Raw genomic sequence first — 16404 nt, forward strand, 5'->3', positions numbered from 1 at the left:
ATTATATTCTTGAGAGGTATTTAAAGACTAGGTTGCACTAAAAAGTTGTTTAATAGGTGTGATAATTGATAACTAAACCACAATATTGTATAAAGGATTCAGACTGAAGTTTTTCAACAGCAGTGATTAGCTTTATATATCTTACAGCATAATAAATCTTAATCATCTGTTTTGGGTGGTAATTCAAGCAACAACAAAAAAAAGTTTTGCATCATAGATTAACCAGTTCTAAATTATGGATAGTTGAACTTGATTTGAGTTTAACTTAAAAAACATTGTTAGATGTCGTATCAATACCAATGGATCAGCACCAGAAACCATGCTGGATAATGGATATGATGCTTATGAGTTATGAAGTTGCAAGTCACAGAGCTTATATTTGTTCTTTCTGTTTTCTGATACTGCAAACACTCTCAGAAGTAATATTGTCGAGAATGTATAGACTATAGATCATATGTATGTATGTATGTATGTATGTATGTATGTATGTATGTATGTATGTATGTATGTATGTATGTATGTATGTATGTATGTATGTATGTATGTATGTATGTATGTATGTATGTATGTATGAAACCAACGAAGTCCCACATTGCTTAATGGTAAGAAGTTCCAACTGTAGCTACAATATAAATAGTTGAGGTACCACCATCTAGCAAGTTGTGGAGTCATGTAGTAAGTACAAGGCGAACTATTCTTTCGCCTTTTACTAAAGAATACCGTGTACTTGCTACTTTAAGTGACATTCCTCTATTTTTGGGAGGTGACCTTCCCTTGAAAGAAGGTCCCTAAAATTTTAGTAAAAAAATTGAATTCTTGTAAATTTGTCCACATTTATGGGAGGTGACCTTCTTTCATACGGAACAAATCATTACTATTATGAAATACAAAACCATTTCATCAATTGAATTCTTGTAATTTAAGGTTAACATTCTAGAGATTGTGTATGAGATGTTGATGTTTCTCCAGTTTTCTCTTGAAGCAATGGTATAGTACATGACCTCTCAATGTTTGACACTTGATTCTCACTGTCATCTTCAAATTTATCCACACTATGCACAAATATCCCTTCAAGATATACATACACATTAATCACAACAGATGTTAATAAAAAAACAAGATTTCGTGATGACATACCGATAAACCATATTCCAGCCGCTGGAAACAATATGGTTGTTAAGATCAATGAAGTTGTTCTCCAGTTGTTAATACTATCCTGCATTAATACATTATGTTGTGAAGTTATTTGAATCGGATAAGTGTTAGCAAAAAAATTTCTTTAAAAGTTGTTATAAATAAAAACGATACAAGGTGTGTGCGGGAATCTGTAAAATGCTGACCTGGAGAATTCCAAAAAGAGGTGAGGAAGGCACATCTCCAAAGACATGAATAGCAACGGTAGACATAGCCATAGATAGAGGCCTCAAACTCGGTTTAACACAATGCAGACATACATAACTCACAGGACCCTGAAAAGAAAACTACAAGTAAATATCTAAAGCTAAAATTGCGAGTTCCAAACCAGGTTTGTAAAATCATTTCTTAGAAGCAATAATTCGATGAATCCTAAGGATATCATATCATCTCAGCTCGTAAGTAAAAACTAAAGAGCTGCTAAAATATTCGTTGATTGTAAGTAAGCATTGCTCGCATAGAATAAAAGTACCAGAGTGGAAAAAACAAGAAGTTCGCCGATAGAGAAAAGAGCAAGAAAGCCATTCACATTTCTGCATAAGAAGGCACCAAAAAATAATGCTGCACCAATAAATGTTGTCGCGGACAGAAGCTGCAAACGAATAGTGTTTAGTATGCAGGGAAATGGATTGTAAACCGATACAGCTTTTCAATCAATGTAAGGCTACATATTATAGACCTATTCAATATTACAAAGAAAGTCTCTTTTGTAGAACACTTCTGTAATGAATCCACCAAATTGGACAGCCCAAATAAGAGTTGCAACTTCAGCCAAGAAATGGAACCACAAGACTTGAGTTAGACATATATAACTAAAGGAAAGCAAGTGAATAATGCATTGAATATGTAATTGGTGATTTAGTCACATCTTTCTCTCTCTGATATTTCTCTTCTCTCTGTATTTCCCCTCTTCTATGTACTTCAACTTCTCTTTACTACCAATTCCATATTATTTCATAATAGTTATCATCTCAATTGTTACTACCATTACAACTTCAAACCTATTACAAAGCCGCAACCATGATGCTCAATTTATTGTTTATAAACATGTCTCATCTAAGAGGCTGCAATGTGCCTCAAACCACCGATTCTGATGAAGATGCATAATCCATATGGTATAAGATACTATGAACCTAAACATAATATAAAGGTATGAAAGTAATGCTAGAACCTAATTATAATTTGAATACCAACCTTAAATGCATTTGATATGGTGTTAGTCATAAAATCTGCAACAAAGCCTCCAGCTAATGTGCCGACTATTCCGCATACAACTGTAATTCCTCCAAATACCAAATCTGCATCAGCCTACCAAAATATACAAACTTTAATATTGCAAAAATTCAACTATCTTATCCAAGATATACAAGAATGAACAACTATGATAGTAAAGGTGTATGTATGCATAAGGGATCATTGGATGAAGCAAAGTCTCACCATATGATAAATATTATAGACAGCTTTGGGACCCCAGTATGAGTAAGCACCTAAGACGAAGTTGTAACCTATGTTACCTACAAATAGATATTTAAGTCACAGTGTTAAATAAATAGATGTTGTAAAATATAAATTGCAAAAAATAGAATACAATATATATAGGATATTGAGATATATATGAAGTTCAATGGGAATTAAGCTATAAAAATAGAAGCTTTCTGACACAAATTTATCGACAAAATAATGGAAATCTGATAAAAATAGTTGATACATACAGTAGATTAGCGGGAGCGGGAAGTACCTAGAACATTGATAACATAAACCTTATCAAGCAGGAGCTCTTTCATATCAATAAAAAATATTGAGAACTGATCAAACATTTTCGTCGCAGATTTAGACCTAAAATAAAATCAGCCAGATAGAATTTTGAATGTATCAGCCACACTAAATGATAGATGTCGAACAGTAAAAGATACAAGAAACCAATAATTGGAAAATTAGTTATTTCAGAAGGTATGTGTTCTAACTTGGATTGGTCATTTGAGGTATTATCTCTGAACTCTTCCTTTAAGGACAGTGAATCATCTCTAACATTAGAAGCGTTCGTGACTTTGAATCAAACAAATGAACTTTGTCAAGGCTAATAAAATTGACAAAGGGATTGTATCAAGCTAATGCTTAATTCTTAGTGTACCTTGAACTTCTGATGCATCTGTCTTAGATTCTTCTACCTTTATCAAATTACCGGAACCAAATCCTAGATCAAAAAGTAGTTTAAAGATGGAAAACGATAACAGTAGTTTACTATATAAACCAATTCCATAAAAATGTATACCTTTCAACTGTAAAGGCTTCATTAAAAATCCTAAAATAGCAAACGGAAGCATCAATATAGACTCTATCCAGAACGCATAACGCCAACCAAAATAACTTCCAACCTGTTTATTGAACACAAAGGATAAATCAGAAAGATCAATTTATTTTATTTACTTTCAAAAAGAAGTAAAATGCTCAAATTGAATTTTTTTTCAGTTCATGGATATTTAGTAGTGGTATGTAACTTACCAAACCACCATAGACATAGCCAAGTGCATATCCCGATGGTATACACATGTAAAACGTTGCGAGCCACGCTGTTTTCTGATACACACATTAGTATGAGATAGAGATTTCCACCAGAAAGAAAAAGAATAGCATGAAACTATTGGCAAAGGACATAGAAATGTTGAAACAAACCAAACTTGGCACATCACAAACTAATCAAGTGATTAGTAGAAATGTTTCTTTATGTCAGTTTAGTACTAATAGACAATATTATTTCAAGGGAAAGGAACAAACCTGAGAAGTTGGGGCATTGTCATCAATAAAAGGCGCTGCTAGACTTATAAACGAAGCTTCGCCAACACCAACCAACCTATACAGAATAATGAAGGCATAAAGGAAACAATAAGCCAATTCTCCTTATATTTTGTACTAATGTTTAACTTCACAAAACAAAACAAAATAAAGAAACATATAACTTGAAGAAACTAAGGAACCACTTACATGCGACAAACTGAAATGGACCAGAAATTAAACGAAAAACCGCAAAATAAGGTTGCAAGAGTCCAAACTGACAATCCAACTCCTATAAGTCTAAATGGATTTATGCTGCAAAACACATGAATTGCGAGAAAGGGTTCTTATGTCAGTTAATCGGTTGTATGATTTAAGCCATTAAGAACAGGTTTCAAATTGATTGCAACACGAATGGTTATTCTAATTACCTCTTAGCTAGAGAGGCAAATATCGGACAAGCCACAAGAAGTCCAACCAGAAAAGCAGATGATAAAATCCCATCTTCAAAATTGTTCAAGTTAAAATCCCCCCTGCACATAAGGAGACAAATGTAGTCAAAAACTATTAAAGGCTACATAGTTCATGCCATTTTGATAAGCACTTATAATAATACGACGAAAGCCATGTCTTTTTTTTTGTCTTAACCCGCTGGTTCCGAGGGAAAAGGGGCATTGGTAATTCAGAGTTCAGCCCAGAAGTAAATAAAGTCTAGTCAAAGATTGTTCCAGCAGAATTTAAACTCAAACCTAGAATGTGAGAGAAGTGATCATACTAAAAGTATTATATCTTACTGTATTCCTGAACCTGAAGTGCAAGTAGCAGCAGCTTCAGTGCATGTTCCTTTACTTCCATTAACACCATTGCTAGCTATTGTTCCTCGATCCAAATAGTTTAACAAATTAATCACACAAAATATAGCAAGTAACCTTCAAAACAAAAGAAAAAACAAGTAAAAAAATGAAACTTTATTATTAAGCATGAATAGATATAGGAAGTGTAAAAGTTAGTATTATAATACCTTTTGGGTGTAAACCATGAAAGTGTAGGAATCATAGTGGATGATATTATGGGTGGTTCCATGAACATAAGACAAAGGAAAATATGCTGTGAAGAGAACAATGCTTTGGATGTTACTTACAGTTGTATCTAACATACAACACTTTGTATCTAACACTAGATGTACAAAAATTGAAAATCTTTGAGTTGAATGGTAGTTAGCTATAACTTCATTCAATTTTATTTTATTTTTTAAAAAAAACTACAATATAGTCATGTGTGAGTCTTTGACAGGAAAAATGTTTTTACATTTTGTTTTAATTAAAAAATATATCATTTTGATTTAAAATATTTATGCATAAATATTGAAAAGTTATTTTAGTCTTACTTCCCTCGTTGAAGGAGGCAACCACATTTAATACAGGACACACCTTAAATAGGATTATCTCTTAACATTCCGATTGCATTGAGTTTAAAACCTTACTAGCGTATATCTACAACTAGCACAACCCCTTGCAAATGAGAAAAAGTCTCTCTGGCATCAAGTGGTTTCAACCCCTCCCGATCGTCTTTACTTTGACTCATATCATGCATTTGACTCAGGAACAGACCAAAAAACTTAGTAGTGGTGGCAACAAATATATAAATTAAGTTTCCAGTCGTGTTAAAGAATATGGAATTTGTACTAAAATGGTGATTTTTATCCATTTCAATTGAAAGAAAAAAAAAACAAAAAAACAGAATGATTTATCTATTAGCATTTTGTCATTGTCGTAATAGTGTCTTCTCACGGCTATCTTGAATTTGGTTTACCATAAAAAAAATTTGGTCAAGTAGTCTAGTGGCTAGACTCTTACACATTTAAATGTGGAATTCGGGGTTCGAACCCCGGCCACTCCAAAAATGTCCCTGATAGCTACCATTTGAGCTACATTTATGAAACTGGTTTACCATAAATTTGATTATATGTCATTTTCTACCAACAACTTATTATATTTTTATGCGTGAACAATAATATATAAACCGTTGAAATAAAACTTCAGAATTCTTAATTTTTTGTATAAGTATTTGCCTAATTTCTATTCCTTCTTTTTCATGAAATGAATGCATCCAGCGGTGATGTATGCATATAACTATCATGTGTGTTTTTACCTTGCTATGTTTTTGTCAAGAGTTCCATGGATGTGAGATAGTCTGAAAACGAGTTAATAAATAGAAATAATTTTTACCTTACAAGTCGGTTTTGTACGATTGAGTTAGACTAAACTCTCGATTCTAAGAGTCTTAACTATAGATTATGGAATTTTTAGTTAATTAACAAATTTGACAAATAGTGCATGCAATGTTAATAATATGAAATGGAACCAACTGTTAAATACATTGAGGATAGATGCCTCAACTACATAGCCAATTGCAGATAAAGCGTAACTAAAACTAAAGTTCAATGCAACGAACATAAGTTTAATGCAACGAAAAGCACTTTTGGCATTGAATCCTTCATTTTTTAAGTTACGCCTGACAACAATATAGGCACAAACTAATAGGAGCAAAACTCACTAGTAGAAAAATGACTTTTGGTTTGGAGATACCACTACCGGTATGTGAATACCAGTAGTGAAATACATTTGACCAAAGGATTCCACTACTGATATTTTGAAAACGGTAGTGGAAAGTTCAGAGACAAGGGATTTCACTACCGGCTTTGCTAAATCCGTAGTGGAAAGTAGACACGGTGGCAATGTCGTAATTACGTGCAAAATTGTTTTAATTATCTTCCACTACCGATCTAGGATTCACCGGTAGTGGAATCCTAATAGTGTTATTAGTTTTTTCATATTCCCACTTTCCACTACCGATCTAGCTTATCACCGGTAGTGGAATCCTAATAGTGTTAATTATATTTTTCATTCTTCCCAATTTCCCTCATTCTGCAAACGCGAAGAAGAACACACTCTCCAATCCAATCGTCCCAATTCTAGTTCTCCCTAATTTGTTCCTCAAATCGTCCCAATTTCTTCAAATCAAACACTCTCCAATCGTTCTCCAATCATTCTCCAATCTCTCCAATCTCCAATCGTCCCAATTTCATTCGCGGTTTCATTCTCCAAACCCTAGACGGAACGACGAACCTGCAAACGCTTAATCGCCTCCAAATCTCTTCGTTTTCATTCGGTAAAGGTATGAATAAATCAAACTTCCCCCAAATTTCATTCGTTTTCGTTTTCATTCGTTTTCTGTTTATGGTTGATCTTGTTTTCATTCGTATTCGTTTTCATTCGTATTCGTTTTCATTCTTTTTCTGTTTATGGTTAATTGCTGGTAAGAAAAACACGCATTTTTCTCATTCAGTACATTTTGGTAGCATTGAATGAAGATTGGATATTCTAAGTTCACGTTTTAAATTGTGAAGGTTTTAAATTGGATATTCGTTTTCATGTGTTTTGGGTTCCTGTTCTTCATCTCTTAGTAAGTTGTTTATGGTTATGGTATCTCTAGCTAAACAATGGTTAAAAGAAGTGAAAAGTATTAAGCAGAAACAGAAAATAGACAACATGTGATTAGAAGAAAGTTAAGGATAATTTTCCTTCTGGTCTTTCTATGTTAATGTTTGTTATGTGACAAAGAAAATGGTTAGTGTTTTTTTTTCCTGATGCTATGTGTTACTGATAGTGACCCAATTTTGGGAGGGTTTTGTGTTTTTTTCTTCCACTAGTTGAATTCAAAGGTGATCTTAAGTAAAGTTACTTTTCACTTTAACACATAATAGTCTGCTTTTGGTATTTATTGGTTGAATAATTGACTTATATTTAGGTAGAATTAATACATAATTGATTCTATCGGCGTGTAGGTAGAATTTGAATTGAATCTTCTAACTGTTTGGTCCATAATTCCATACATGTTCAGCATTATTTCGAGAGATTAGTTTCCGCAGTTATATGTAGAGAATATTGTATTTATTTGGTTTGCTTGAGCCCACTGAGTAGGAGTTTGTCTAGTCTAATTCTATTTTAAAGAGTTTTTGTTTGAGCAATAACAATCCTTTTTATTTTTTCAATTGTTTTTCTGTCAGCAGTTATCATGTAGTTCTGGTACAAAAACAACCCAGATCATGTATGAATTGAGGGTTGATGCTTTTCTTAGATCATGTATGAATTGAGGGTTTCAATGCTTGTGCTTTGCAGGGGTGGAGCTGTTTTCTGTGTTAGGCGGTGGTTGCTGCTCCTACGTGTTGACTGCTGCTGTTTAGGGGCTGGTGTTGCTGTTTTTTGGTGTTGTCCTCTTTGTTTGAAGTTAGAAGGTTCAATCACGGTCTCATCTACAGGTACCGATTCTATTTCAAAACATATATAGAAGCTATAAACTTAGATGCAATTCAAATTACTATGTAAAAATTCTGCTATATGCAAATTCTGTTATAGGCTATGAATTTTTATTAAAATAGGGCGAGAGAATGTTTCGCAATAGTAACAACCTAGTCATTCCTTTAACTTAGAATGCATAAATTTCGAAACGTAGGTATGGACCGTAGTTGGATGAGAGCTAATCGATTAAGTACTGAGTACAGACATGGAGTGATGGAATTTCTACAGTTTGCGGAAAGTAATGCAATACATACCACTACGGGTATTTGTTAAATACCCGTAGTGGTATCCCAGATTCTAAAAAAAAAAAACTGGAAACAATACATACCACTACGGGTATTTGTTAATACCAGTAGTGGAATCCTCAATTCTAAAAAAAAAAATTAAAACCACACATACCACTACCGGTATTTACAAATACCGGTAGTGGAATCCCAGACTATAAAAAAAAAAATGAAAACTATACATACCACTACGGATATTGAAAATACCCGTAGTGGAATCTCATACATACCACTACGGGTATTTGTAAATACCCGTAGTGGAATCCTCATAAATTTAATTAATAATACAGTAGAAACCTGACATACCACGACGGGTATAAAAAGACCCGTCGTGGAAAGTATTGACTTACAACGACGAGTGTATTTACTACCGGCCGCGGCCAGTAGTGGAATCCCTATTTGGCCGGTAGTGGAATCCCCTTTCTGCACTAGTGACTTTACCATATCAAACATATGCCTAAGAACAAACCTAGCAAAAACTAATAGATAGTAGATAGTTGATACAGAAACACAAATTTCAATTAACTATCTATGAGTTAGGATCCGTTTACACCAGGTGTCAAACTTTAATTTGACACCAAATCTCAACCGTTTATTTTTTTAAAATCAAAGGCTAATAATAGTTTCTTATATTAACTCATATGTGTATCTATTTAGGAGATTCCTTATTTTTCGGTGGCATACAAATTTGATTTATTTTCCCAATTTTATTTTTTTAATTTGTTGTATTGATTTGCTGTTATTTGACAGAATGACTTTATCGATTAAAAGTAGAAGAGGCCAGTAATGAAATCAATGTTTATTTACACCAATCTCACCCATCTCAAATTATTAACTTTAACTACATAACACAATCCATTATGCATACCCAATAAACTACTCTTAATTGTGTACACCTTGCGTCAAAAAAAATTGTGTACACCTGAGAATTGAATACAAACTCAATTTTAATACAAAAAAAAGATTTTAGTTAGAGGGTTTTCTAACACGAAAGTAGTACTCAACATTTGCAATCGATTGCATAAATTTTTGATAAATATTTGATGTTGAAGTTAACCACTATGGGAATGAAAACACAAGGGGGAATAGTAATGGTGGGGGAGATTGAATAACAACAAATAATTTTTTTTTGGTAGAACAACAAATTAATTTTTTTTTCTCGTAAAACAAATCAAATTTTTATGTCACCAAAAAATAAGAATCTCCTAAATAGATACACACATGAGTTTTAATATAAAAAACTATTATTAGCCTTTGATTAAAAAAAATAATCGGTTGAGATTTGGCGTCAAATTAAAGTTTGACACCTGGTGTCAACGGATCCTAACTCTCTCTCTATATATATATATTGTTGTTTTTTATTTTTAAAAAATAGTTTTTCGAAAAAGCTACTACTGAAAAATTTATCGGCTGAGTCTCGGGTGAATACGCTATCTTTAAGATGTTTCACGGCACTACCCAAAATTGTGCAAGGTAGACTATCAACCATGAAGTCTCCACGTTAAAACAGTCTTCACAATTTAAGTATCAAATTGCTACTGCACTGTAGAATTCGGGCAGAGATACACCCTTCTCTATTGATTTGATGAATCAATTCGATAATTGATACAAGAATATCAATTCAATATGGCTATGGCTGCAGAGCCACTCGATGAAACAAGGAAAAGGAAAAAAAAATCAGTGAAGAAGCAAAGAGAAAGAAAAAATTGATATTCAGAATTTTTGATAAACTGAAAAATAAATAAAACAAACTGCTATTTAACGATGAAGTATTTGAGGAATCAGTGGTTTTTCAAACTGACCGGTTCCAACCTTATCAGATGAAAACGTGGATCAGTAAAATAGGCAACACATAACATTAAAAAATTAATATATCACTAGACCCAAGCCCAAGCCTGGCCCGATCCGAGCCGGCCGGACAGCGACACATGTGTGTGATATTCGACAAGGGGTGCGTGGTCACCCATTTACAAAACTGGGACTCCTTGAGGTACACCCCAAGAGGACACTTTTCTATATATAAACACTTCTAAGATGTGTGTTCCCTCCAATGTGGGACTTAGAAAAGCTTTTTTCAATCCACACTTCTCTTGGTTCATAACTTGTGTTTAGTCTATACCAAGTTTCTTCCTTCAATTTTCACATCATGTTGCAACATCTATATATATATATATATATATATCGAGTAATGTTACACCGTCCAATAACGCTTTAACGAATACAAATTTTACAAAATCTACCGTTGGATTGAAAGATTATATCGTATAGATCATCCATGTTAAATTTTACAAAAATCTAAAATCGTTTGATATGTTATTGAGATCGATGAAGATTAATAGTTTATGCGTTTTTATTGAATACCGTTAATCTTGATCTATCACAAAAACATATCAAACAATTTTAGATTTTTATAAAATTTAACATGGATGATCTATACGATATAAGCTTTCAATCCAACGGTGGATTTTGTAAAATTTGTATTCGTTAAAGCGTTATTGAGCGGTATAACATTACTCAAATGTTACACCGGTGTAATTTGATCTCTCCCCATATATATATATATATATATATGAATAATCTTTCCCTGCCAAGCAGAGAATCAATGGTTTACACAAAGTTGTAGACACGTTTTACATTTTACTTTTAAAAACAACTAACGCAACATATTATTGTTATATGCATATTTCAATGATATGGGTACACATACCACATTATCTAGATCCTAGGAGAAATATGAACCTGCAATGGATTTTTCATGACCATAGTGAATTCTTGTTTCTCCGACAAATCCACATGCCCACCCTCCGGAACCTTCTAATAAAAATTCCAAACCAAATTAGGCAAACCAAACAGCCTACGAACAGCATATATCGAACAGCAACAGTATAGGCCAGGAAGTGAAGAACTAATGAAAAGGGTTGCAATCAACAGTATCACATCAAATGGCTAAAATAAATCACAGTATAAACATAACTAGTGGAAAAACCGTGGAAAGGCACGTTATAGCACTTACTATTTGATCTAAACAGTATACTCTATGTTGTGATACTCGAGATTACGAAGAACAATCCTGGCAAAGATTTTTGCTTCAAGAGGTGTGGTTGTTGCGGCGGCTACACTGCGCAGAACTCTTGCTGCACCTGCCTTCTGCATGAGGCTGGCATGGTGAATGACGTGTTGTCCACCAGGTATTGTAAACTGTAGAAGAGCAAATGCAGCAAAAGTTTTGAGTATAGACGACGGATTTTGTAGCATAGTAACAAATCTTCCAACTTCAGCACCATTGCATTCAAGATGTCCCGCTTCTTGAATGCGAGCACTTTCAGTAACATGTGCTTGTGCTGCAGGAACCGATGACGCAGCAGCAGCTGCAAATGTTTGTTGATTGGAAAACATACGGATGAATGCTTCAATGTGTTCCATAGCCATCCTTCTGGCTCCATCCAGGCACACACTCTTAGAAGCACTTTCTGACAAGGTACCGACTAAAGAGAATTCATCCATTCTCCCATCAAACATGCAGGACAAAGTCAATGCCGCATTAAACCGTGTCATTTTTGACACTGATGAAGAACAGAGATCACCAAGTGCAGCTACTCCACCTTCCTCCACTATTCGTAAAGCATTACCAGGGTTGAAAGAAAGATTCCATAGTGCTCCTGCAGCGCTTTCACGAACATACTCTGCTTCGGACCGTGCCAGTGCAATCAGAGGTGCAACTCCTCCTTCTCGTCCAATAGCAATGCTATTGGCTTCAGAAAATGACAATGCCAATAGAGCACCAGCAGCGCTCTCTTGAAGTCCAGGGGAAGCATTAGAACAAGATCGGGCAAGAGCAACGAAAGCTTGAACTCCACCAGCTGCTGCAATGGCCTCGTGATTTCTATCGTCACATAACAAATTCCAAAGTGCATAAGCAGCTTCTTTCCTGACACCCTCATGGAGAGAATGCGTAAGTTGAACAAGAGCCTCAAAAGCACCCGCTTCTTGTCCGACAGATAAATTAGCCAAGGCACGAGCAGCCTGCTCTTGCACTCCCTCGTATTTGCACTTACGTGCAAGCATCACTAGAATCTCAATCCCACCCTCTTCTGCAACGGCCTTCGCAAAATTAGCATTCAATGACAAATTCGCAATAGCATTAGCTGCCTCGGACTGAAGCCCTTCCCTGTAAGATTTTGCAAGGCCAAGAAGGAGATGTATACCACCATCTCTCATAACTGCTTCAACCCTTTCACAATCAATGCTAGCATTTTCATCATCAATTGCAACAAAATTTGCAAGACCTCTGGCTGCCCGCTCCTGAACATCCTCTTGAGAACTCTGCATTAGACTAAGCAAGAGTGATGCACCTTGTTCAACCCAGAAATTATCAAGACCTCCCTGTTGACGGCTCACAGCAGAATGCAAAAGTATATGTGACAGCATCCATTCAAGCCAAGGTATAATTTCATCAAGACCCTTATCATTATTACTCTTTGAAGTCCTCCAGTCCAAAAACACATTCTTTCCTCTATTTGTATTATCGAAAAATAAAGAACCTAGTCCTTTAAAAATATCCGTTGATAGGGAAATCAACAACTTATTTTTATATTTACTAGCAGAAAAGCTAGTCTCTTCTTCGAGGATAGGACAATTCAAAGCAATCAAAATCTTCAAATTTAGTGATAAGGATAACAAACTTGAAACAGCGGACAGACCAATATCGGTTCTTGAAACATCCAATCCAGTCAGGTTAGGAAGTTTATGCCAAAGATGTGAAACCACACTCCACTTCATACTTGGTGTCCCCGCGACAGAAAGGAAACGAACCGATTGCACATTTCCCAACGCAAGCTCGTCAACACACAGGCAGTCGATGAACCCGATATCAGTCAACTTTGGACAATAGGTAGCCAATGCATTAATAGAATCTGCATTTACATCCCTAATACCTGAGAGCCTGAGTTTATTCAAACTAGGACAGCAGTGAGCTATTGCTTTTATAGCTTCACTAGTAACTTCGTGACAAAAATCTGGTCCAAGCTGAAGACTCTGGAGTAACTCATGCCGGGCAGCAATCACAGCAAGATTTATATCGGTCATCTTCCAGCAACCGTTACCGCTTAATTCGCGCAAGTTCTTAGCTCGAAGATGAAGTAGTGCCTCAGCAGCCTCTGCACCATGAAACCTAAGCTTCTGTAGATGCACACATCTAGAAGCAAGTGAAGATGCAACATTGGCATCAAACTTGTGCGAACGAAGATCCAAAGAAGTCCACAAACACGGGGAGTTACCAAGAACCCTCCATTTCTTACAACATGCTGATAAACTAGCTCGGTCTCGATAACTCAGACATGACAATAGCTGAATTAGTATATCATCCGGTAAACTCCTCCAATCAACAACACCTTGGGGCATTCTGCATTCCTTCACCCCTAATGCTGTAATAAGTCATTATTTTAGAAGTTAAATTATTTGTGATAGAACCAACATAGGAATTAACTGAATTGTATTGATAACAATCACAGAAGAAAAATCCTCTTTAAATTGTAAAGAACATCAATAACTTATAAAAATGGTCATATTTAGAACTAAAAGTTTAGAATAAAATTTCCAATCCAGGAATTAGCCTCATTGAGGCATATTCACAAACACCTAATGAGTTTACCTATTAAGCAATTAGCAGAAATATTCATGTTTGCACTAACGGGAATAGTGGGTCGGAATTGGAACTACTTACCTCAAGTAATCAAGTTGGGCGACGCGGTGGTGCGGTTGAATAGTTGGGCGACGGTGGCACTGTGGCAGCGTGTTGCTGGGTTTCGAGTGTGATTATGATTACTACGTGTACAGTACAGAGTTAACTTAAGAGTTAACAATCACCCTTTAATTGTGTTTATTAGGGAACCTAAACTCATACTAGAATGGGTTAGATTGGTACTTTACATACTAATACTAAAAAGAGATTTTTCTTTTTTAGTGTTTGTCGCGCATCTTACTTGTTTCTAATTTTAAATAACGAACATTCTAAAAATGATAAATTCTAAATGAACTCTGAAAATCATCATTTGTTACTTGTCTTATGATTTATGAATTGCGTCTCAGTTACTTAAGTAGTACATCATTCGACGGTCAAATTTTTTGTGTTAGTCAAAGGTTTTGAGCACCGCTTAAAGTTATCCAACAACTATTATTTGTGTTGTCCAACTACATTTTCATTTTTTTTATAATTATTTTCTTGCTTCACCTCGATTTGTGTGCTCGTTAAAATTTCGACTAATTAAAACGGTTGTATACTTGACAATGACAACTATTTTTGGTTGTACAAATATCACACCACTGTATCTAATATGTTACGTTGCGACTTGGATCCCATGTTATGGGCAAGACCAAAGAAAAATAACCTTTTAATTGTAATTATTGTATTACAAGTCGGTTATGTAGAGTTTAGTTAGACTCAACTTTCAATTATAAGATGATATCAGAGTTTCCTCTAAGATCTAGACAATGTTAATAATATGAAACAGAACCAACGAAAACATGTCAAATACATTGAAGATAGATGTCTTAACCACATAGGCTCTGTTTGGTAAAAAAATTTGTAGTGTTTGATAAAATTAATAGTTAAACGAGCTTATAAATATAAAATGACATGAAAAAAATATATGTTTAATTAATATTTTATTTTTTTCAAGTAAGATGATAGAGATAAGTAATATTGGAAGAAAAAATATAAGTTATAAGTTCATAAGCTATAAAGATGCAATTGTTGTTAGTGAAAACTTATGAATTAACATAAAACTTTATTTATTTGCATAAGTTATTTTCACAAGCTTAAAAATAAGTCAAATCCAAACGGACATTATATCTCAATAAAATTAATAATTATGAGAACTAATGAATCAAAGTGACATAAAAAAATATTGAATAAAAGAAATAAATAAATAAATAAATAAATAAAATGGGTCAGGTTGGTCCACTAGCCCACATGACCCATATGAAGTCGAGCTGGACTCGTTAATGTGTAGCCCAATAATAATTAGGCTGGACCAATCTAACCCATATATATATACGAAAATTTCTCATCCCACCCACTCACTTTCTCACCTACCCCCTGTTTTTCCTTTTTTGCCCTTGGTCAAAAAATTCGGAACGCGTTTTCCGAATTTTTTTTGCCTTTAAAAACAACTTCGGAACGTGTTTTCCGAATTTTTTCCAAATTTGAACTAAAAAATCGGAAAACGCGTTCCGAATTTTTTTACCAAGGGCAAAAATGGAAAAACAAGGGGTAGGTGAGAAAATGAGTGGGTGGAATGAGAAATTTTCTATATATATATGGTCCACTGGATGAGGATGGATCGGACCGGCCCATTTGACACCTTATGGCCCCCTAGGCATGGCCCCCTTGCAAATGAGAAAGACTCCCTTATACTGACTTTGGCTCTTATAATGATTTTGGCTCAGGGACACAGATCGAAAAACTTTTAGTAGTGAAGGCAACAAATATGGATATGGATTCAGGGAATTCACAAATATACTGACTGCAGTGCAGTCAGCCACATATAAACCGTCCAATCAAGATCGGACGGTTCAGATTTTAAAATCAGATTTTATAATTAAAATCTGACCTTAAAATCTGAGCCGTCTGATCTTGATCAGACGGTCCAAATCTAGTGACTGCATGCAGTTGACTTCACAGAATCCAAATCCCAACAAATATATAACTTAAGTTTGCATTGGTGTTAAGAATTTTGCAATTTCGAATGCTACATTAAAAATTGTGGTCGCCACAATGTGTATTAATTATATCA

General features: G+C 34.7%; 2 protein-coding genes, 1 long non-coding RNA gene and 1 other non-coding gene across 7 annotated transcripts; 2 read left to right on the top strand and 2 right to left on the bottom strand.

The window, feature by feature from the left end:
* Positions 1 to 569: 569 nt before the first annotated feature.
* Positions 570 to 5255, bottom strand: LOC123908469 (probable sphingolipid transporter spinster homolog 2). Of its 2 annotated transcripts, XM_045959117.1 has the most exons (16): positions 4988 to 5255; positions 4761 to 4895; positions 4398 to 4499; positions 4177 to 4281; positions 3970 to 4045; positions 3697 to 3771; positions 3467 to 3569; positions 3326 to 3388; positions 3159 to 3240; positions 2933 to 3030; positions 2632 to 2708; positions 2389 to 2502; positions 1667 to 1786; positions 1341 to 1469; positions 1138 to 1216; positions 570 to 1068 (listed from the first exon to the last, which is right to left on the bottom strand). In XM_045959117.1, exons 1-16 carry the CDS (start codon positions 5053 to 5055, stop codon positions 926 to 928), a joined length of 1569 nt encoding a protein of 522 aa, XP_045815073.1. In that variant the 5' UTR covers positions 5056 to 5255; the 3' UTR covers positions 570 to 925. The 2 variants fall into 2 exon arrangements, with proteins under 2 accessions (XP_045815073.1, XP_045815072.1); XM_045959116.1 differs by having other exon boundaries at positions 570 to 1216.
* Positions 667 to 787, top strand: LOC123911945. Its single transcript, XR_006810808.1, has one exon. It is a non-coding gene; the product is annotated as a U5 spliceosomal RNA (small nuclear RNA).
* A 1502-nt stretch (positions 5256 to 6757) lies between the features above and the next one.
* On the top strand, positions 6758 to 8572 carry LOC123908470. Its single transcript, XR_006809627.1, has 3 exons — positions 6758 to 7143; positions 8148 to 8287; positions 8482 to 8572. It is a non-coding gene; the product is annotated as an uncharacterized LOC123908470 (long non-coding RNA).
* Positions 8573 to 11176: 2604 nt separating this feature from the next.
* On the bottom strand, positions 11177 to 14791 carry LOC123908471 (protein ARABIDILLO 1-like). 3 transcript variants are annotated; one of them, XM_045959120.1, is made up of 3 exons: positions 14334 to 14645; positions 11625 to 14034; positions 11177 to 11422 (listed from the first exon to the last, which is right to left on the bottom strand). In XM_045959120.1, the coding sequence occupies exon 2, from the start codon at positions 14009 to 14011 to the stop codon at positions 11633 to 11635; it is 2379 nt and encodes a 792-aa protein (XP_045815076.1). In that variant the 5' UTR covers positions 14012 to 14034; positions 14334 to 14645; the 3' UTR covers positions 11177 to 11422; positions 11625 to 11632. The 3 variants fall into 3 exon arrangements, with proteins under 3 accessions (XP_045815076.1, XP_045815075.1, XP_045815074.1); XM_045959119.1 differs by having other exon boundaries at positions 11177 to 11425; XM_045959118.1 differs by having other exon boundaries at positions 11177 to 14034; positions 14334 to 14791.
* Positions 14792 to 16404: the final 1613 nt, after the last annotated feature.

This window comes from Trifolium pratense, linkage group LG2 (assembly GCF_020283565.1).
Source record: "Trifolium pratense cultivar HEN17-A07 linkage group LG2, ARS_RC_1.1, whole genome shotgun sequence".
NCBI classification, from domain to species: Eukaryota; Viridiplantae; Streptophyta; class Magnoliopsida; order Fabales; family Fabaceae; genus Trifolium; species Trifolium pratense.

Bases quoted from the DNA above. Each gene is read 5' to 3' on its own strand.
- LOC123908469 (XM_045959116.1), bottom strand. From the start codon at position 5,055: ATGTTCATGGAACCACCCATAATATCATCCACTATGATTCCTACACTT. The intron at 3,031-3,158 runs GTTAGAACACAT...ATTTTATTTTAG, and splicing joins ACCTCAAATGACCAATCCAA to GTCTAAATCTGCGACGAAAA. The intron at 1,217-1,340 runs GTCAGCATTTTA...GTATTAATGCAG, and splicing joins CTCTTTTTGGAATTCTCCAG to GATAGTATTAACAACTGGAG.
- LOC123908471 (XM_045959118.1), bottom strand. From the start codon at position 14,011: ATGCCCCAAGGTGTTGTTGATTGGAGGAGTTTACCGGATGATATACTA.